Source organism: Carya illinoinensis, chromosome 2, assembly GCF_018687715.1.
Source record: "Carya illinoinensis cultivar Pawnee chromosome 2, C.illinoinensisPawnee_v1, whole genome shotgun sequence".
NCBI classification, from domain to species: domain Eukaryota; kingdom Viridiplantae; phylum Streptophyta; class Magnoliopsida; order Fagales; family Juglandaceae; genus Carya; species Carya illinoinensis.
The window spans coordinates 25,651,382-25,672,213 of record NC_056753.1 but is presented as its reverse complement, the minus strand read 5'-3'; the positions used below and the strand labels follow the sequence as shown (position 1 = coordinate 25,672,213).

The 20,832-nt window shown below is 35.9% G+C and overlaps 2 protein-coding genes and 1 non-coding gene across 5 annotated transcripts; all 3 read right to left on the bottom strand.

Moving 5' to 3' along the window:
* Positions 1–28: 28 nt before the first annotated feature.
* On the bottom strand, positions 29–8,131 carry LOC122300511 (TVP38/TMEM64 family membrane protein slr0305). 3 transcript variants are annotated; one of them, XM_043111224.1, is made up of 10 exons: positions 8,000–8,131; positions 7,719–7,927; positions 7,019–7,080; positions 4,163–4,217; positions 3,459–3,557; positions 3,088–3,174; positions 1,224–1,340; positions 936–1,028; positions 644–674; positions 29–377 (listed from the first exon to the last, which is right to left on the bottom strand). In XM_043111224.1, the coding sequence occupies exons 2-10, from the start codon at positions 7,812–7,814 to the stop codon at positions 193–195; spliced, it is 825 nt and encodes a 274-aa protein (XP_042967158.1). In that variant the 5' UTR covers positions 7,815–7,927; positions 8,000–8,131; the 3' UTR covers positions 29–192. The 3 variants fall into 3 exon arrangements, with proteins under 3 accessions (XP_042967158.1, XP_042967157.1, XP_042967159.1); XM_043111223.1 differs by having other exon boundaries at positions 7,719–8,096; XM_043111225.1 differs by lacking the exon at positions 3,459–3,557 and having other exon boundaries at positions 7,719–8,098.
* A 1,909-nt stretch (positions 8,132–10,040) lies between these two features.
* On the bottom strand, positions 10,041–12,975 carry LOC122300509. Its single transcript, XM_043111221.1, has 2 exons — positions 12,721–12,975; positions 10,041–12,451 (listed from the first exon to the last, which is right to left on the bottom strand). The coding sequence occupies exon 2, from the start codon at positions 12,428–12,430 to the stop codon at positions 10,595–10,597; it is 1,836 nt and encodes a 611-aa protein (XP_042967155.1). The 5' UTR covers positions 12,431–12,451; positions 12,721–12,975; the 3' UTR covers positions 10,041–10,594.
* Positions 12,976–15,526: 2,551 nt separating this feature from the next.
* On the bottom strand, positions 15,527–15,634 carry LOC122302029. The gene has a single exon (XR_006240280.1). It is a non-coding gene; the product is annotated as a small nucleolar RNA R71 (small nucleolar RNA).
* Between the last annotated feature and the right edge of the window lie 5,198 nt (positions 15,635–20,832).

Below are 20,832 nucleotides of genomic sequence, written 5' to 3'. Positions count from 1 at the left end.
TCATTGGTTTCTAGTTTAAGACACGAGCTACACTTGTAATCTTTCTAAAATTAGCCATTTCTGTTCAAAATAAAGTTCTAAAATAAGGGATGTACAGATGAAGACGGTGCCACAGGAATCAAATGCCAAAGATATTAAACCTGGCAATGGCCTTCAAATGAAGTCAGGAAAAGAATTTACATAGATCATTTATTAATTTTCATGATCGTCTGTTGAAGGATCTATCTTGATTATGAGAGGCTGGCTGAGATCCACAGGCAGTTCAGCCGCAACGGGTAGCTGAGGTGATGCTAAAATGCCATCGATGTCCTCATTTTCAGCCAAAGCTTTTTCCAAAGCAGCCTTGGCAACTTTAGTGACACAAATAATCAGAACCACTGCAGACATGCCAAAAGCATGACTAATATTAGAAAGATTCAAAATTGGTGCTAGAAAAGAAAAGAGAAAACAGAAATGGGGAGGCTCCATAAAAGAAAAGTCCTCCTGTCATGTATACTAGTTCATACTTCTCACTAGAAAAACAAGATGATTTTATTTTGAATTGTTATATGTACTAACGTCACAAGCGTGAAGGTGTGGCCTTTTCATATACATATTGCAAGAAGGCATATGCAATGCATGCGTCTTAATGATTACAACTTACCAGATACTGCAAGTCCCAATATGATAAATGCCTGCACCCATCGAGTAAAGAGTGAATTAAGCTTAAAAAGAAGAGAGATACACCATAGGGCCCTAAACCGAATCGAGGCTTTCAAGAATCTGCCCTCCAATACCTTTCAAAGCTCATTATGAAAATATATCTCCAAGATGCCAGTTGGGCATCAAAGGGTCCATATTCTAGTTTCAGCAACCATGTGATGGGCTTTATGATTTGAAAAACCAAGGAAAAAAAAAAGACGCCTAACCAGAGAAAAAGAGGCCAAGATTCTTACCCAACGGGTCTTTGAAAACTCACTCCATCCATGTGTCACATCAGAAAGATCCTTGAGAGTTGTTCCAACATAAACTAATGTAAGGGTTATTGGCTGTTTCAGAAACCATAGAGAACACATCAAAAAACCACTTAAACTCAATTATACACTTCAATATCAGGACATGTAAACAAAGCATACAAAAATATCTATATGAGAAACAGAAAACTTGCATATTATCACTTAGTTGATTAATATGAGGATGGCATTTGGGCATGAGAACAATCAAAGAGAAAGCCAGGAAGATACCATCATTCCTAACCAGGAAGCCAGCATGTATTCTCCTATTGGAACAGGGGTCACAGATAGGAGGTAATTCAACATGTTAAATGGCAGTAAGGGAACAAGCCGAAGCAGCAAAACGATCTGTGGAGGAAGAAACAAAGATTAAAAAACACAGATGAGTGTTTTCAATAAAATGCAAAATAAGTGTAGCAATTCTGAAAAGAGTAATACTATACAGTCATGGGTCTTCAACTGCGCACTCTTTTTCAAAAAGAGATGTCTATTATTAAAAAAATAATTTTTTCATGTAGATCCCATATTTACACACTTTTTTGAAAAGGATTTCGCACTCTATGACTGCAAATATCATTTCTAAATCTGAAAATGAGCTAAGCTAAAGCTTCTCGTAAATATCACCTTTTAAGCAAATAGTGCAATGTTAGTCATCAAATTATGAACCTGATCTTCTCACGGTAGCGATGAGGATTGAGGCATCCTCTTAAAAACCTTTTCAAATTATATGAAATTATTAATCAACACTATATTCTTTTTTGTTTCTGGAAAGTAATTTAATATTATTAGAAAAGCACATTTTTCCCCCAACTCCAAAATTGTGTTGTATACTTGAGGATTATATGAATGTATAGCAACAAAAAGAGAGGATAAAACAGATTTGAGTATATGATATTGATTGGTGCAAGTGCTCCACAGTATCCAAGAAAAAAAATAGGTAAAGTGAAGGCTCTTTGATAAAACAGAGATAGTTTGGCTCCTATATTTGGATTTTATTATAAAAGGAATTCAGAATTTAAAGAACAAGATGGTCTGTGTTTCTCTAGTGTAGTGTATTTGGACACCTAGGGCGCTTTAGCCCGTTTGGATCCCAAACTCCCTTCAACTCATCTCATCTAATCATTACAACTTTCTCAAATTGCAACACAAAATATAATAAACAATTCAACTTTTTCAAATTCAATAATAATAATAATATTAAAAAATAATATTCTAACAAAATTTTATTCAACTTTCATCTCAACTCAACTCAATTCAGCTCAACATCCAAACTAAGCCAACCTTCCTTTTTAATTCTTTGTTCCTTTTGCTAGCTTCTATAAAGTGTAATGGAGTTTCCATGATTTTCTTGCCTCTTTTCCTATTCTTAATTAAGTGTTCCTCTTGTATAGTATTTGTGTGCTTGGGCTATGCCAATTTCATGCTTTAATAAAACCTACGACAACTTATAAAAAAAAAAAATCGAAGAACAAAATTCTGAAGTTTAATTGTTATTATTATTATTTTTTATCCAAAAGAACTATCTGCACACACAAAAATACTACACTAACACATAGAAGTAAAGGTTGATGTAATGACCAATAGGGCTCCATGTCAGAAATAACATGCTTTAGGTGCAAAAGTTTCTGTCATTATGTAGGTAAATATGACAATTTCATTTATACTAGATATTGTCCATTGATTTCAGTCTACCCAATCTCATTATCTTTTTTTGATAAGTAGGATAAAATCTCATTGATTGAAAAGTAGGTGTAGCCCAAGTACACAATAAGTATACACAAAGTACATCTAATCTCATTATCTTGTACAAATATCAAACTAAGTTGTCTACTGAGGCAAGTCGGAACCAGAAGTTTTCATGTCATGAGTATGAAGTGCAGTGATGAATGTCTCTTTATTTCTTTATTTTTCTTTAAAGATCTAGGGATAAGATAATCATAATCCAAACATGGGGAAGAAGTGCAGTGATGAATGTCTCTTTAATTTTGCTTTATTTTTTAAAGGTCTCGGGATAAGATAATCCAAACATGAGGGAAGAATAGTAGATACAGGAAGGACAATTCGTTTTCCAAAGAAAAATATAAGCCCTACAAACCTTAAATCCAGATCTGCGAGTTGCAATTGCAACTGACTGGAACTGTGGATAATCCTTCAACTTGGAAACAACGAATGGTTTCCCAATCTGTACCAGAATCAAGATAATAATAACTTTTTTTAATGAGTAGAATCAAGATAAACATATATCACACAAAGCAAAAAAACATACCAATGATAAATAAAACACCACAGGACATAAATCTAAAGGTAGAAAAGAAACATGCCAAACAATTTGGCAACACCCTTTCATTTGAATTTTGAATTAATTGTAGTGTTTTTTTTTTTGGGTTGACATATACATGATGATGTTGACATTCTACATCAGTTGACAGTTGAACAAACATATCAGGAAGCACCATAGCTGCTTACTGTTCTGCCGAGAAGGAATGCAGCCCCTGCACCAACAGTAGCACCGATAGAGTCGGCTACAAAGCCTATGGGTAGCCCAAAAAGATAACCACCACCAAGCTGAAACGAGGAGAGCAAGAAGCTGCACTTGAGTTTCCTTTTTCTTTTTTATGGGGGGGTGTGGGGGGGAAGGGATATTATCTCAAGTAATGCAATTCACAGTAAGGAAAAATCGGAAATGAACAGAAAATGACACCATACTATCAATGGAAATTATTATGAAAAACATCAGTACTTGATTTTACCCTTTGCTGTAAATGCATTATGTGGTGTATTTGGATAGAAAGGAATAATTGGTGCTTTGAAGATAGCGAGCGGACAATGGAGGAACTTCAGAACTTTTTTGTGCACACTTTATTGCTCTGGTTTTCAGCCATTGTGCTTATTGGAACTAGTGTTCATGACTTTCTGTTTCTAATTTCTGGCTCCTAGAATGTATTTAGGTGTTCTTTTGTATACTTCTGGTGTAGATGGGCTTCGCCTACCTCATTCATATCAATAAAATTTTCATTTTACTTATGAAAAAAATTGCCATTTGCTGCATATGTAATTTATTTATTTATTAATAAAGCTTAATTCTAATTTCAATAAACAAGAAAAAGTAATCACAGTCATAATATGAGTGGATGAAAATGTTTACTAAAGCATTTGCATTTGATGCTTACCGTTAACACTGCTGCTGGAACAGCCAACACTGTCAGAGGAATGTACGCAACAGCCCTGCAGATTGGATCAACAATTTAATGCTTAAGCAAGCAATCACCATGCTTAAATAATTTCCTGAATGACTGGAAGGTTGAAAAAGGCAGAAGATTTTGCATAAAAGAAATGTGCATTTTGCCATTTCAAAATATAAACGTTGTATAGAGAACCTCAATAACAGGATTCTTTTACTTAATTCCCTATGTATGCAATAATGCATATAACAAAGAATTCAAAGATCTTTGACTAAGGCTTTAGAAATTAAAAAAAAAAAAAAAAGCAAAATAGAATGATCAAAGAAACGAATGAAAAACCACTTACTCATATCCAATCCATAGAAGCCATCAATTTCAAAGCTATTGAACTAAAGAAGGAAACTTGTTTGCACAAAAGCTTAGTACTATTCATTACTTAAAAAAAGTTTTTTTTTTTTGGATAAGGAAATAGGAGGGATGCAACACATTGACTTCCTATGAGGTCATTCATTCTAGTACCATTCTTGCGACTGAGCACTCACAATATTCAGATTGAGCAAAACTAAGAATAGTTTGGTTTCTTTCACAAGTTAGTTTCTAGTCCCCTGAACATGGCCAATCAAATAAATAAATGATAATTAAACTTAAAAAGTTTGGAATCTAGACAACAGTACTATATAATTCTCTACACCTCGCATTCCCACCATATCAAAATCAGCAAATTGGCTCAGGTTAGGCTATTTTAAAAAAATCTAGTTCAACAAGTGATCGGCTTTCAGTTTGGAAGATTTTGTCTTATGGGTACTGCATTTTTATCCCTAAGCCTGTGGTCTGCATGTGATCTCGCATTGAGGCAATCCAAAAAAAATTATTCATGATTAGGAATTTGCATAGGGATCTATGGATTGCAGGGTAGAAAACAATATTGTTTAATCATCCCTTTCAAAAGTACGCTTGTGCGGGGCAGAATGGTTTGGAGATCTGTAGTGATGGGTCGGAGTGGTTTAGAATGGTTGGTAGCTATGGTGGGAGCAACATTAAAGGCAGGGAGAAATTCATATTTTACAAAACACTTGCGTGAAGGTAACAGAGAATTCATGGCCCAGCGATGCTCCAACAAGCATGGTTGGTATCTAACTGTCACCAAATATGGTGGAGGAGGCTAGCAGAGTAGTGTTGTAATTCTTGAAGGGCATGAAGGACAAGGTTGGTAGAAGTTTGCGGCAGAATTACGCAATGCCGTGGATTTGCTCTTTGATGAGGGGTCAAGGAAGGAAAAGAAGAATGAAAACACCAAAGACCCAAGCACATTCACGGTGGCGAAGCAATCGTATGTGGTAGCTCTGAAGATGGGTCATGTTTCTGTGGCTCAGAGTGAGGGGAATGGTGCAAGTGGTCTGCAAATCACGCAAGCTCAGAACCAGCTTGAAGCGATGCAAAATTCTCTAAAGGATATAAATCCAACTTGTCGAGTTGAAGATAGCGATAGCTTTCTTGTTTAGGAAAATAGATACACTTTCAACTGGAGGCAACGGGGTTGTTAAGACTAAAATAGGCCCGATTCCTTTAATTCAGATAAAGGAAAATGGAAGATTAGATTCAATCCTGTCCCTATAACCAAATCTAGGAGAGTGTGGTGGGTCAAAAGGAAATCTAGGTTATTTGAAGTGGGGTTTACATCAGGTGTCGGTGTAGAGAATGCAGTAATGGAATGTCATTCATCTCAGGTAACACAGGATAAACTGTTAGGCAGTTTTATACCCTTAAAATGGTAAAGGAGATGTAGGATCCGCTGAAGTTGCACGTATAGGGTCACTTGAGGTGAAGGGACTTGCTGTCACCTCAGAAGCTCTAATGGGGATGGAAAGAAACAATGGAGTTGATGAGGAGGTACGGGACTTGTCGTTGGTGCCTTGTGTGGAAGAAAGTCCAGAATTGGGAATGCAATTGGTTAATGTGTCTGAGGATAATGTGTCTGAGGATAATGTTGCTCCCTTGGTCTCTTTTCCTTTGATAGCAGAGTGGATTCTGCCTAAAGTTAACGAGATTCTGCCTTTCGTGGGGATTTCACATGGAGGATGCGAAGACTAGTTCAATGAACTAATCACCGCAATCGAGGCAAGCCACGCGCTTGAAACCAAAAGTTTCAAGAAAAACAGGGAGTTACAGCGTCTTTATTGGGCAATTAACTATGACACTAAGGGAGGTAGCTCAAGTAGAAGGAAATCTAAAGGGAGGGCAATGTGAAGACGGGAAACACAAGGGTTGGGGTTGGGGTTTGGCTTGGGTATTAGTTCTACGGGAAACAAGGGGTTGAGGTTCAGTGTAAGTTTTTGAGTAGGTTTGGGATTAGTGTATTTTGGGTTTTTTTCAAGGGCCTTTTTGGGTCATTAGGGGTGCTTTATTATGGGTTAGGTGTTTTCTTGTATACGTTCAATGTACTTGGTTACTCCTTTTGATATATAAAATATTTTTACTTAAAAAAAAAAGTACATATGGACAAGTGGATTGAGTTAGGTATATCAACTATCTTTTGGCTGGCCAGATTAAACCGCAAACTACCACGACACATCAAAACAGGATTACAAAACCACTATAAAAGCAGCAACTGTTGAGGACAATAAATACAAAGAATATACTCCAGTTAGTCATTAAATGAACTCTGCAACCAACACTTCTAACATCAATCTATGACAGGGTGACTACAATAAAAATTTGATCTGCACTTACATCAGAGGTAAGAATCTAATTACAGAACACAAGAGTTAAAAATCAATACTACAACCAATTGATGCAAGACGGAGTAGTAAATCACCACCAATTCGTAAGTAGAAATTGACTTACAGCACAACAGGACCCCAAGGTCCAAGATCCTGTTCAACCCATAATAAAAAGTCCTTCAGAATCTGCAGGAAGCACATGCTTTGGTAAATACATAATACGTAGAGCTTTTGAAACAAACTTGGCACAAGGTTTTTCAAGGAAGAGTTCCACAACAAGACCAACTTGTTGCAGCAAGAAAACTAGCAGATTTTTTTTTTTTTTTTGAGAAGTAAAAAAAAAAAAAAAAGAGAAAACCAGAGTTTCTCCTACTCTATAGCAGAATTAATGCTATAGTGTAGGAGAAACCATACAACATTGTCAATTAACGCATTAAAATTGAAGACTGCGGATGGAGGAGCTAAAAATGCCTCACAAATGAGTGAGGTTGTCAGTTACTATGGCAAACTCCCAACAAAACCAGAGTTTCCCGTAATTAATCTGAAAACCTACAATACCCAACCCAAAGTCCAAAGACATAGACATTTTGACAATCATATAATTAACCGGAAGTAACAAACGAGCAACTAAAAAATGCCTCACAAATGTCACTCCCAACAAACAAAAACAAGAAGCCAATCAGAAATTCACCAAATCCAACATCAACACAAAAAAATTAAAAAAAAAAATTTAAAACAAACGAAAAATCCGAAAAGACAGACATAAGAAGATAATAATCGATCAATAGGCGAAAAGAACACAGACCCAGATGAAAAAAGCTGACCTTGTCGACGGGGAGAGTGAAGCAAGCGGTGACCACGGCCGCGAGGATGAGGAGGAGGAGGGTGATCCTGAGGGCGGAGCCCCACGTGAACGCCATGAAAATCCTGCGACGCCAAGGCCTGCACACCTCGTCGTCGTCTTCGTAGCCGGATATAGCTTGCTTCAACGACAAGCGAGCCCTCAATCCCCCAAGATTTGCCAGACTTCTTTCTGGGGTGTGGGCACCAAGGAAAATAAAAACGCAGTGTCGAAAGATTGTGCTTAATAATACTATCAACTAACCTTCCTGCCTGCCTATCTCAGTCCTTGCTATTTACATAGGGATACCCATCTCCATCTGCTAAGAAAAGTCTGTTCTCTTCGGTTCTTGGTCATCGGTAAACGGTAATCGATAATTCCAATTTCAATCCATCTTTAATTTTATAAAGTTCTGTATAAAAATATATTAAGGTTTTTTATACAATATTTATAATGTATTCTTTTTTTTTTTTAATTTTTTAACATTAAGGATTAGTTTGGATATAAAAATAATTCCGCCTCGTCTTATCTTATTTCATCATTATAATTTTTTTAAATTTTTATATAAAATATAATAAATAATTAAATTTTTTTAAATCTTAAAATAATAATAATATTATAAAATAATATTTTAACAATATTTTATTTAAAAACATCTTATTTTATCTCACTATCTAAACTATACATAAGAAATTCATAAAAAAAATTTTAGTTAGTTAACATTTAGAAATTATTAGGGGAAATATTTCTCGATTAACAATACATGCATAATCATTTATCCAATCATATTTTAAAATAAAAGTAATTTTATAAAATAATATTAATTTTATAATTTATTTTATAAAAATATCTATCATTTAAAATATAATTATATAAATAATTGTAAAAAATATCATATTTCGGTTTCGATATTTTCCATCGTCAACAGTCCATTTAGCAACCCAATGAGCATGATTGCTAGCACCTGTTAAGCTTTCCGTTAATGGACAACATTGATGATACAATCACATTTATCTCCAATAATTCAATCTTTCTTCAAGTATTACTTCCAATTGGTCACCACATCTTTAAGGTAAATTGAATAAATATTAGAGATAAAATACTATTAAAGTTCACACATTGTACCTTCAAATTACTAAGCTGAACCGATAAAAGTAAAACTTTTTTCTTTTATTTTTTCTATTTCTTTACATCTTCTTAAAGTATTTTTAAATATTTTTAAAAAATATCAATTCACTAATAAACACTTCTTTAACTATTAAAAATTTTTTTTAATAACAAGTATCGATCAAATTGGGAGGTCGAAGTCATCAGTCCTCATCATTTTCCTTTAATATTTAACAATTAAATTTGTGCCATGCCGCGTGTTTTTCATTTATTTTAATGGTCATATATAAACGAAAATGTGCTTTCAAATTTTTTTATTTTTTTTATTAAAGTTTGATGGTGTATTGGTTTTTGTTATTTGGATGCAAAATACAACACCATTTAAGTCACCAAATAATTAAAGAGAATGTTCAATTTTTATTAGAGATACTCCTTTTATATATATATATATAACAAACCAATCAAGATTTTAAGAAGACATAAAGGTTTGCCCCCATTGCCTGTCCACAAATGTTTTGGCAATATCAAATGTATTTGCATTGAGAATTTGTGTAAATATTGTTGACTTGGTTGATTTGATTTGCAATAAAGGTTTTAAAAATAAATTTCTTATCAATCAAATCTTGGCACGTGAGAGTGTGGAAAGTGTGTTCTTTGTATCAGCATGTAAATAAAATAACTCACATGTATAAACAAGTACAATGTAACAAATACTGGATAGATGAGTGTAACGCCCCAAGCTTAAACCACGTGACTTATACTCGAAAATTACTAATAATTGATATAATTGAAGTCCTATTGAAATCTTATAAAAAACAAAACCTTCTCATTTTTAAGTAACGTGGGATCGCATACACCATTTACCTTTATCCTTATCATATGTGGTATTACAAGGAGAGTCAAGTCAAAGGTTTTATCAAACCATATGTTTTAAATCATCCATGATTTCTAAAAGCCTAGACCAATGCACATATTCTAAGCTTCCAAATTAAGCTTTATTAAAACACGTATATTCAGCAAAGCTTCGTTTCATAAGAGATTGGATGGGAAGATCAACGAGATCGGCAGGTGGCAACTTGCCCAAAAACAAAACCAAATATTTCATTACCCAAAATCAAGTTTTTGCTTCTAAGCAACCAATCTCTAACAGGAGGATTGCGTTCATTTTTCCCATTGGGTGGCTTCGTATTAATTAAGGTTGGAGCAACAAACATCTTTATCATTGCTTATAAGTGGAAGGAACAAACTTGAACAAGTAGGCATGCAATGGGAAGTCATTTGACAATGACACAAAATGGCTTGTGAATCTATATATATGCCTTCTGGAAAAAGCATGAACATGCATGCCTAGAAACTATATATACTCGATCTAGATCAAATCGGGTAACACAATACAGTTCATATGGAGCGCCAAATACTGATTTTCTCTATTCTTGACTCCAAAAAACACCTCAAAATCGCGACCATATGTGTTATATTATATGTTAACAGTTTATAAACGAATAAAGAATGCCATCTGATCTAATGAACTATATGAATCTATATATATAGGACTCACTACCTCGTACTTTCTCCAGAAAAAAGCTGCAGCTAAGTTCTTTTGCCTGCATTCTCACAATGCGTATGGCATCTGCATCTAATCCATTGTGTTCTTGGCTGAGAGATATGAATGGCCTGGCATTTGTGTTCTCTATATCATATCATGCCATAACGCCACCCTCGGCGCCTCCAACTCTGCATGAGTGCATAAATTCATCTTGCACAGAGTGCATTGAGCAGCACGTGAACTAACATGAGGTCTACAAAATACTGATGCCCAATTAGGCCGTCTCTCCACATCATCTTCAGTGGAGCCCGACCATAATGCACACCGTCATTGCACCGGTTATCAAAATGCCAAGGAAAAGTCATATCAAAGTTATCGATCACGCCCGAAACTACCCCAGCGTGCTTCAATTTGTCCAAAAATACACCATTGAAAGCCTCCATTTTATTGGGATTAAATGCCAGCGACCTAGCATATCCACCAGTTGCTACAGTGGTCCTGTAGAAAACCTTTGGGACTGCCAATCCCCTCTGCTTCAATGACTCCATAACCTCTGCCCAAAATGAAGCCGCGTAATCTGCCCCACCAGAGAATGCCCTTAGATTTTTCCACTTAACACCATCGTGTAATCCAGAGTTCATGATCACCGTGTCTGGAACTGTGTCTTCTGAAAAGTACTTCTTTAACAGATTCCTAAATCCTTCATTTTGCAATGAATTCAACCCTTCATAATTGGCCGTCTCATTCCAGTGCCCATTGAAAATGCTAGTAATTCTAACCGACTGAGACGGTTGTTTTGGGTTTGAGAAGTTCATATCGAAGCGCCTGGGAACTGAGGGAATATCAGGCAAATCTAAGACAAAATTGAGCATGTTTCGGATTGTATCAACGTGATTCGAATCACCCCAGAAGAAAATCCACCGATTCTTCAAGCAATTCCAAGCAGAATCAGCTAGAAACAATCTAAAAGCACAATGTGCAGAGTAGACCCAACCATTACTCTCTAACAAACCCAGTGAACCACTGCACCATGGACTCTGACATGGAAAGTCAGGTGGTAAGCAATGGTAACGACCATCACGACTGATTTGACAATCATCGTTCTTACCATGCCGCGTCCACCTCCCAGACCAAATATCCCTGCTAAAATCGGATTCTGTACAAGTTTGTAGCTCATGCAAGTGACCTGAGGATTTGTAAAACCTGATCGGAATTTTTCGAAGCACTCGATCAAATGCGAATCGCCAAGGTGAGAATTTCAGGCCTTCAAATTGCCTGAATAGCAGGATAACTGTCAGATTGTAATCCCCATCAAAGTCGGGATGAACCTGAAGCGAAACAGAATAAGAGCCGTTACCAAAATCTTTGACTAATGGTCTGGATTTCCAAGAATCCCCTGAAAGATCAGTCTCAAAGTAATCTCCACCTAAACAGCGTGGATTTCCAGACTCATCCAGTGCTTGAAAACCGAATTCATGGATTTCACCGTCTGAAAGATCAATCAAGTTCCTACCATCCAAACCAGGAATCGAAATCTGTACCGTCTTGGAATCCTTACAAGGTTCACCTCCTGGAGCCAACCATCGGGCGACAAGATTGGAGGTTAAGTTGGGTTCTAATTCAGCCGAAACCCAGCTCAAATTTGGCGAAGCTGTGTGCTGCAGTGGATTCTGGGCTGGCTGTTGAGGAAATCCGGTAGAGTTCTGAACAGAAGGCGGTTCAAGAATGCGGGAATATAAGGGGTTCGTAGTATTAGTTTGGTTCTGGGTCGTATTAGCCAGAATGATGGAGGTGTTGAGAGGTGGACTTTGATGGATTTGGGTGAGATTAGCCGGGCGAGTACTGATTTTCGTGGTTACGAAATCTTGTCTGAACCTCCAAACTTCGAGAAAGCTCTTTATGGTGCACCCATCTACGCTCCAAACTATGACCATCCCAGCAACAACCAAAGCCGTCAGCACTCCAAAAAGCCAATGACGCAAGGGACTCCACCTTGGTATCAATGGATTCAAAAGTAACGAACTCATTGCCTTCTCCGGCATCTCCAATCACCACCACCGCCACTTCAACAGCAAAAAACAAAACAAACCCAGAAAAAGAATAAATAAAACCAGCTAAGATAGTTTTTTCTCTCAAGATATAAACAGAAAGGTTTATTTTCTCCAAAAAAAAAAAAAAAAAAAAAAAAAACAACGGGCACTTTCCCAGAAAAAAAAAAAAAAGAAACAAGAGAAAGAAAATTCTTTATTTTTCCCCCTAGCTTGTGTTAAAGCACATGCAAGTTCTGATTTTCAGTTGAAAAAGATACATAAAACAATGAACTTTAACTTACAGAGTATGGTTCAAGCTAAGAGATGTTTGTCGCTTTAAAGCCTCATATCGCTTTGAGAAAGGAAGAGGAGGACAATGCAGCACTCAAATATTGACATTTTGTCCTTCTTTTTCGTTTCAAACATTTTCAACCAGGAAAAGGGAGAGAGACAGGAATTTGCCTATCTGCCTCTCTCTTATTTCTTCCGGAAATAAAGGAGAGCAAAGATATTTTCGTATTTTAGATTAAATTTAAAAAAAAAAAAATTGAATGAAGAGGTGATGGGTAAGAAAAACTCTATATTGGGAGCTCAGGCCTAGAAAGGAACCGGGAGGACAACAATTGTTCTGAGCGGGCGATAATGCCCTTATGATTGTCAATGGAATTGCAGTGAGGTAATTAGATAATGAATAATGGAGCCACCGGCCATAATAATTGGACGCGTGTCGGTGAATACAATGGGGGCATTTATGTCTTTGTGATGCATTACTTAATAGTTTTAGCAGCGTGCATGTGCATGGTGGCTCTGGGCACCTGGTATCACGTGCCATGCCGGGCCCATGCATCTCTATAGAAAAAAGCAGGGAGCAGCCACGTGCATGACGTGTCCGGTTCACTAAATGCCTGAACCGGTTTAGCTCATTCAGTCATTTCCGATTTGCTTGATCAATAATTTCTCCCGTTCAACGAGCCCTCGTAGCCAGCTCGATCAAGGAAACCCCTGAGTGCCTGAGCCCTCAAACACACCAACGGTTCTTCTCCCCATAATGATATCGATCCCTACCCACCATGATGGAGCCTTGATGAGTGTGTGAAAGTGTATTCTATATACTCTATTATTAGACTAAAATATTAAAATGTGAATAAAAATCATAAGAATTAATATGTATTCTTAAATTGAATTTCTATTTACGTTGGGATACTCCTAAACAGTTTTTTTTATGTCTAATTTCAGAGTTTATAAAAGAGAAAGTCAAGTCCGCTCAAATTCAAAGAAGGACATTCATGGAATTTGAGAGCAATTTGGAATAAAAGAAAAAGAAAAAAAATCATAAAATGAGACCACAAGAAGTCCAAGTCCGAAATTCGCTAGGGACCGTCTGGACATACTTTTAGTTTTTTGATTGTATCTTTTTACTCACATATCAGATTGATGCGATTCTTGATGCATTGAAAAGCTATCTTAAAGGGCTATAACTTTGTTTCTAATAAGAATTTCCAAATTCGAAATCCTGAAGGCCATACGTGGCTGCCAAGATAAGTCTTAAAATTTAGACGATTTTTTAATGTGGAAATTAAGAGGACATTAGGATTTCTTTCCTACCCTATATAAGCATATCATTAGCACGAAATGGAGGGGGGAGGAAGAGGCACAAGAGGCAGATCTGAAGAGAGGAGAAAATCACTTCCATGGCCACCGTTCGCTTCAGTTTTCTCTGGAGATTTTTGTTGTCCAGTATATTTATGGGTAACTAAATTCTCTAGTAGGGTTAAGGATGAACTTGCACATTAGATGGTATTTCTAATTTATTCTTAATTCATGTATTTGATTTTCAATTACTAAAATTTTTTTGTTTTATCATTCTCAATTCATCGTTGATGTTTTCTTCTCCGAATAATCATAGGATTTATTATGTTTATGGATTCAATCATGCTTTTTCTATTGAATGGATTAGTTCTTTGATTATGTTTGGATCAATTATTTATCTATATTGATTTAGTTTTTTGCTGCAATATCGCTTTCTGAGTATATTGTCGTCATTAGATTTTATCAATAGGGGTAGTAATTCACGTTTTTTAAAAGTGGTGAATGTTTTTTCAAATGGTTACATTTTATTTAAGTCTGGTTTATAAATCTATACATTTCGATTGGGAATTGCGGGAATTGAGTTCCTAATTGAGTTATCCAATGAATTAAGAATAATTAAAATACCAGATTTGTGCAAGGGATTCCCGACGTTCTACTGTTTGTCAAATTTGAGTATTTTTTCTGTTAATCACTTTGCTTCACTTGAATTTATATTTAAAATTAATCTGTGTTCTCTATTACTTATTTAATATTTTTCTTTAGTTTCTTTGTTCCTCTTGCTATTCTTTTAATTTGTCTCCCTATTGAATCAACACCCCAAAGTTGTGCTACAACTACCGTGTTATTCTTTGGGCGTAATCAAATTTTGGCGCTGTTGCCGGGGAGACGGTAGAAGAATTGTGAGAGAGTTTTTCTTTTCAACAGTTTGTAAAGGCGGTAACTTCTTTCCCTCTTTTAGCTTGCTGCATTTTTTTTATTTGCTATTTCTTTTTGTAGGTTTTTTTTAGTGTTGCGTTTTTTTCTACCTTGCATGCACAGGTATAGAGACGCCTTTGGTCGGTTTGTTTGTAAAACTGTGTTAGAGTCTGAGTTTAACTTTTCTGATCATTTGTTTGAAAATTCTTCTAATTCTGAGAAAATGAGTGAACATGAAGATCAACCCACTAGGACCCTTCAGGATTACCTCCACCCTACACGCACAGCCACACCATCCTGCATCACGTTTCCAGCTAATATTCGACAATTAGATTTTAAAACAGGGATGATACAGTTACTCCCTACTTTTCATGGCTTGGAAAATGAAAATCCATATGTGCACATTAGGGAGTTTGAGGAAGTAGTTGCGACTTTTCATAGTCAAAATGCAACTGATGACATTGTGAAACTTAAGTTCTTTCCTTTCTCTTTGAAGGATAGAGCTAAGAGTTGGCTATACTCTTTGAGACCACGATCTATTAGGTCATGGAATGAGATGACTCAGGTTTTCTTTAATAAATACTTTCCCCAACATAAGACCAATGCTTTAAAAAGGCAAATCTCCACCTTTGTACAAAAGGACAGTGAGACTTTGTATCAGTCTTGGGAGAGATTTAAGGAGCTATTGAGTATGTGTCCTCACCATGGGTATGAGAATTGGCGCTTAGTGAGCTATTTTTATGAGGGACTTACACTTAGAGAGCGTCAATTTGTGGAAATGATGTGTAATGGTAAGTTCTTATAGAAAGATCCTGATGAGGTCATAGAATACCTCAATGAGCTTGCTGAAAAATCTCACACTTGGACTGGACCTAGTGCTACTGAGAGCACAAATAGGTCACGACCTGCAGGAAACCTAAATGGTGGTGGAATTTACCATCTCAAGGAAGAAGATAACCTAAAGGCTAAGGTTGAGATGCTTACTAGGGAGCTAGAGGTGTTGAAGAATAAAGACTTAAAGCCAACACACGTGGCTAATCATGCATAGTCTTTTGGACGATGTTTTGTGTGTGGTGGGGTAGATCACCTTGCCCAAAAGTGTCCCACATTTGTTGAGATGAGAGGGATGTATGAGGAACAATGTAATGCCTTAGGTATGTACATGAAGCCTGTTGCACCTTTCTCTGATACCTACAATCCTGGGTGGCGTAATCACCCCAATTTTAGCTAGAAGTCTGAAAACCAGCCGTCTGCACAACCCCCTAGATCATATCCTGCACCATATCATGCACCTTCATCTTCTAGGAGTCTTTTAAAAGACACTTTGCATGCTTTTATTAGGCACAGAGTAAAACTAATCAAAAGTTTGAATCATTGATTATGCAGGTTGTTGAAGAAAATAAAGAGATAAAGAGTCATATATTCAAGATAATGAGCTCCTTGAGTGTGAATGAGCGTGGCAAGTTTCCTTCTCAAGCTCAATCCGCACCCCAAGGTCAGCATATGGCACAAAAAAAATTTAAAAGAAGTCAATGCCGTTATGACAAGAAGTGGTAAGTCCTTACACATCCCAACAACTGATAAGTAAGAGGATGTTGAAGAGGAACAAAGCAATGATAGCACCGAGTTCCCCAAGGATGCCGAGGTAATCAAGAGTCCAGTTAAGGTACCATTTCCTCAAGCTTTAAAATCTGGTATGTGAACTTTGGATTCTAGTAATGAAATCTTGGAGAACCTCAGGCAGGTAAAGAATAACCTTCCTCTTTTGCATGTTATCAAACAAGTTCCCACTTATGCAAAAGTTCTTAAAGATTTGTGTACAGTTAAGAGGAAGCACCATGTTAAGAAGACAACATTTCTGACAGAGCAAGTTAGTGCTCTAATTGAGCAGTGAATTCCTACTAAGTACATGGATCCTGGTTGTCCAACCATTGCATGTAATATTGGGAATCATGAGTTTGGGCAAGCCTTGCTAGATCTAGGAGCTAGTGTTAATTTGATGCCTTATTCCATTTATTTGCAGCTTGGTTTGGGTGAAATTAAGCATACTTCTGTCGTGCTTTAGTTGGCTGATCGTTCAGTTAAGAAACCGAGAGGGATAGTTGAGGATGTTTTGATCCAAATTGACAAGTTTTATTATTCTGTTGATTTCTTAATTTTGGACACTCAATCAGTTGTTGAGTTTAACTCTAAAGTTCCTTTCATATTAGGTAGACCTTTCCTTACTACGGCTAATGCACTTATAAATTGCAGGAATGAGTTGATGAAGTTATCTTTTGGAAACATGACCATAGAGGTCAACATTTTCCATATTGAGAAGCAGCCAACAAATGACGAATGCTACCAAACGTATATGATTGATGCACTCATTGACAAGAGAGTTCACACAACTCATGATTTTGATCCTCTTGAATATTCCCTTGTGAATTCTGAGTTTAATACATCTGTTAGTGATTCATCTGATGTTATTGATATTTGTGCTGTTTTTGATGAAACTCAGGATTATGGCACACAGGTTTGGCAATAGAAATTTGAGGAGTTGCCTAAGAAATGTGGAAAACAGATTCCTGTAAGTATGAAAGCACCAAGAGTTAAATTGAAATCTTTGCGTAAGTCTAAAGTCTATAAGGTTAAAATGAAAACGTTTCATGATAAAAATATTCTTAGAATAAGGTTTAAACCTAATGACCGAATATGCTTATATGATTTTGGATCTCATAAGCACAAAGGAAAACTTCGGTTTAGGTGGACTGACCAATTTTTAGTGAAAAATATTTTTGTAAATGGGGTGGTAGAAATAGAGGATCCTAAGGATGGTCGGATCTTTAAAGTAAATGGTCAACGCCTTAAAATATTAATTGATAGGCAAGTTCCGGAAGTGGAAGACATTCCATTTGTGGATCCAATCTATCAACCTTGACCAAACCACCAAGGTATGTGTTTCTTTATTTATTTTGTTTTGCTTTGTTTTGTTTTTATTTTTTCTTATTTTCTTTCTTTTCCTTTTTGTTTACTGTTGTTTTCTTTGTTTTTGATTGCAGGATAGTTTCATTTCGTCATTTCAGATTACCATCTTTGGTGTTTAGGGAGCTACCCACGTCACTCATTAGGTGTATTCTACCATTTTCAGTTACTCCCCATTCAATTTTGATTCTTAAACATTGAGGACAATGTTTCATTTAAGTTGGGGGGTGGTGGTGCAAATTCAGTATTTAAAATGCTTGTTGGAACTCTGTGGCATATTTTCATGTGTCATTTTTTTTTTTAATTTGCATCACACGTGCATCATTTTTACATGTGTACTCATTCTCATTCATAACCATCTTCGTGAATTCACCAAACCCACCATAATCATTTTTGCTGAAGCATTCACAGAACTCTTAATGCACTTATCCAAGTTTTGTGGTAAGATGGTGGTTTGACACATGTAGCTAGAGAACTCTTTTGCTTAAGTATTTATGTGAGTTTGGAGAGGATTGAGAGCATACAAATGCAGTAAATTGTGATAAGCGTTCATTGATCTGTTGAATTGGGCACTTCTTTTGAGAATATCATTATATGGTTTGCGGTACAATGGTGGATATACTTGGGATATGACGAAGGTCAAGTTAAGATTAATGTTTGAGCCTTTCAAGCTATCATTTCCATCATAGACCCCTAGTAGCCAACTTTGAGCCAATAAAATACTTGTAACTTTTTCTTTTCATATGCCCATATCATCCATGCCTCTCCACATTGGAGTATAACCTATACACAGATTTTCTTACCCTTTTTACTTCCAAGTGTATACTAGGTGTTGAATTTATATTTTCTTTCTTTAATTTTATCATTTTCAATTAAAAAGAAGAAGAAGAAGAAGACGACGGAAAAAAAGAGAAGAGTACAAGTTGCAAAGTGTTCAATTGAGTGAGCTCCAAAAAAAAAAAAAGAAGTTGGTAGAGATGGAAAGAATACAAAAGTGGCATGTGTTTGTCTATCAAATTGTTAAAAAAAAAAAGAGGAAGAAGAAGGAAAAACATTATTATTTGATGATCTGAAAAGTTGGAGAGTATATCAAGTGAGAAGTGTGGTCTATTGAGATATTTAATAAAATTCGCTTTGTATGTATTTGAAAGTTTTTGAATCCCTTTCATCCTTTTTTTTCATATAACCCCAAAACCAAGCCACATTACAACCTTTTGTGTTGACCATTCTGATCCTAAGTAAGCTATTGGAAAGATTGATGGAAGTCTCATTTGTTAGTGTTCCTATCATAAGATTAATGTTTGTTTGTTGCTTGTCCATAATTGCCTAATTTTTCATGAGAGTGTGTATACACCCATTGTCAACTCCATAGAGAGAGCCCTTACACGAAACACTATTATACTCGTGAGTTATGGAGTTGAACCTTTTGCTTGAGATGTTCTTGATGTTGCATGTGTCAAGGTTAGTGGTAAAATGGTTATGGCTTGGAGAACACACACACACTCTGTGGATTACTATAGGTGGATTGATCTTGATGGGTTATTGGATTCCTTAGATTGTTTTGATATGTGAATCTGGAAAGTGTAACTTGATGGCCTTTATGTGTGATTTTCTTTGGTCTTTTTCATTGTTTTGACATGAAAATTGCTAGGGACTAGCAATGAGTAAGTTGGGGGGTGTGATGAGTGTGCGAAAGTGCACTCTATATACCCTATTATTGGACTAAAATGCTAAAATGTGGATAAAAATCATAGGAATTAATGTGTATTCTTAAATTGAATTTCTATTTACGTTGGGATACTCCTAAGCAGTTTTTTTTTTTATGTCTAATTTCAGAGTTTATAAAAGAACAAGTCAAGCCCAGTCAAATTCAAAGGAGGACATTCATGGGGTTTGAGAGCAATTTGGAAGAAAAGAAAAAGAAAAAAAAATCACAAAATGAGACCACAAGAAGTCCAAGTCCAAAATTCGCTAGGGATAGACTGGACATATTTTTAGTTTTTTAACTGTATCTTTTTACTCACATATCGGATTGATACGATTCTTGATGCATTGGAAAGCTATCTTAAAGGGCTATAACTTTGTCTCTAATAAGGATTTCTAAATTCGAACTTCTGAAGGCCGTACGTGGCTGCCAAGATAAGTCCTAAAATTTAGGCGATTTTTTTATGCGGAAATTAAAAAGACATTAGGGTTTCTTTCATACCCTATATAAGCATATCATTAGTACGAAATGGAGGGGGGAGGAAGAGGCACAAAAGGCAGATCTGAAGAGAGGAGAAAATCACTTCCATGGCCACCGTTCGCTTCAGTTTTCTCTGGAGATTTTTGTTGTCCAATATATTTATGGGTAACTAAATTCTCTAGTAGGGTTAAGGATGAACTTGCACATTAGATGGTATTTCTAATTTATTCTTAATTCATGTATTTGATTTTCAATTGCTAAAATTCTTTTGTTTTATCATTCTCAATTCATCGTTGATGTTTTCTTCTCCGAATAATCATAGGATTTATTATGTTTATGGATTCAGTCATGCTTTTTCTATTGAATGGATTAGTTCTTTGATTATGTTTGGATCAATTATTTATCTATATTGATTTAGTTTTTTGCTGCAATATCGCTTCCTGAGTATATTGTCGTCATTAGATTTTATCAATAGGGGTAGTAATTCACGTTTTTTAAAAGTGGTGAATGTTTTTTCAAAGGGTTACATTTTATTTAAGTCTGGTTTATAAATCTATACCTTCCGATTGAGAATTGCGGGAATTGAGTTCCTAATTGAGTTATCCAATGAATTAAGAATAATTAAAATACCAGATTTGTGCAAGGGATTCCCGACGCTCTACTGTTTGTCAAATTTGAGTACTTTTTCTGTTAATCATTTTGCTTCACTTGAATTTACATTTAAAATTAATCTTTGTTCTCTATTACTTATTTAATATTT

Coding starts and splice junctions, on each gene's coding strand:
- LOC122300511 (XM_043111224.1), bottom strand. CDS start 7,814: ATGGCGTTCACGTGGGGCTCCGCCCTCAGGATCACCCTCCTCCTCCTC. Junction 3,558..4,162: donor TTCCAGCAGCAGTGTTAACG/GTAAGCATCAAA, acceptor TCCTCGTTTCAG/CTTGGTGGTGGTTATCTTTT. Junction 378..643: donor ATTGGGACTTGCAGTATCTG/GTAAGTTGTAAT, acceptor GCATGTCTGCAG/TGGTTCTGATTATTTGTGTC.
- LOC122300509 (XM_043111221.1), bottom strand. CDS start 12,430: ATGCCGGAGAAGGCAATGAGTTCGTTACTTTTGAATCCATTGATACCA.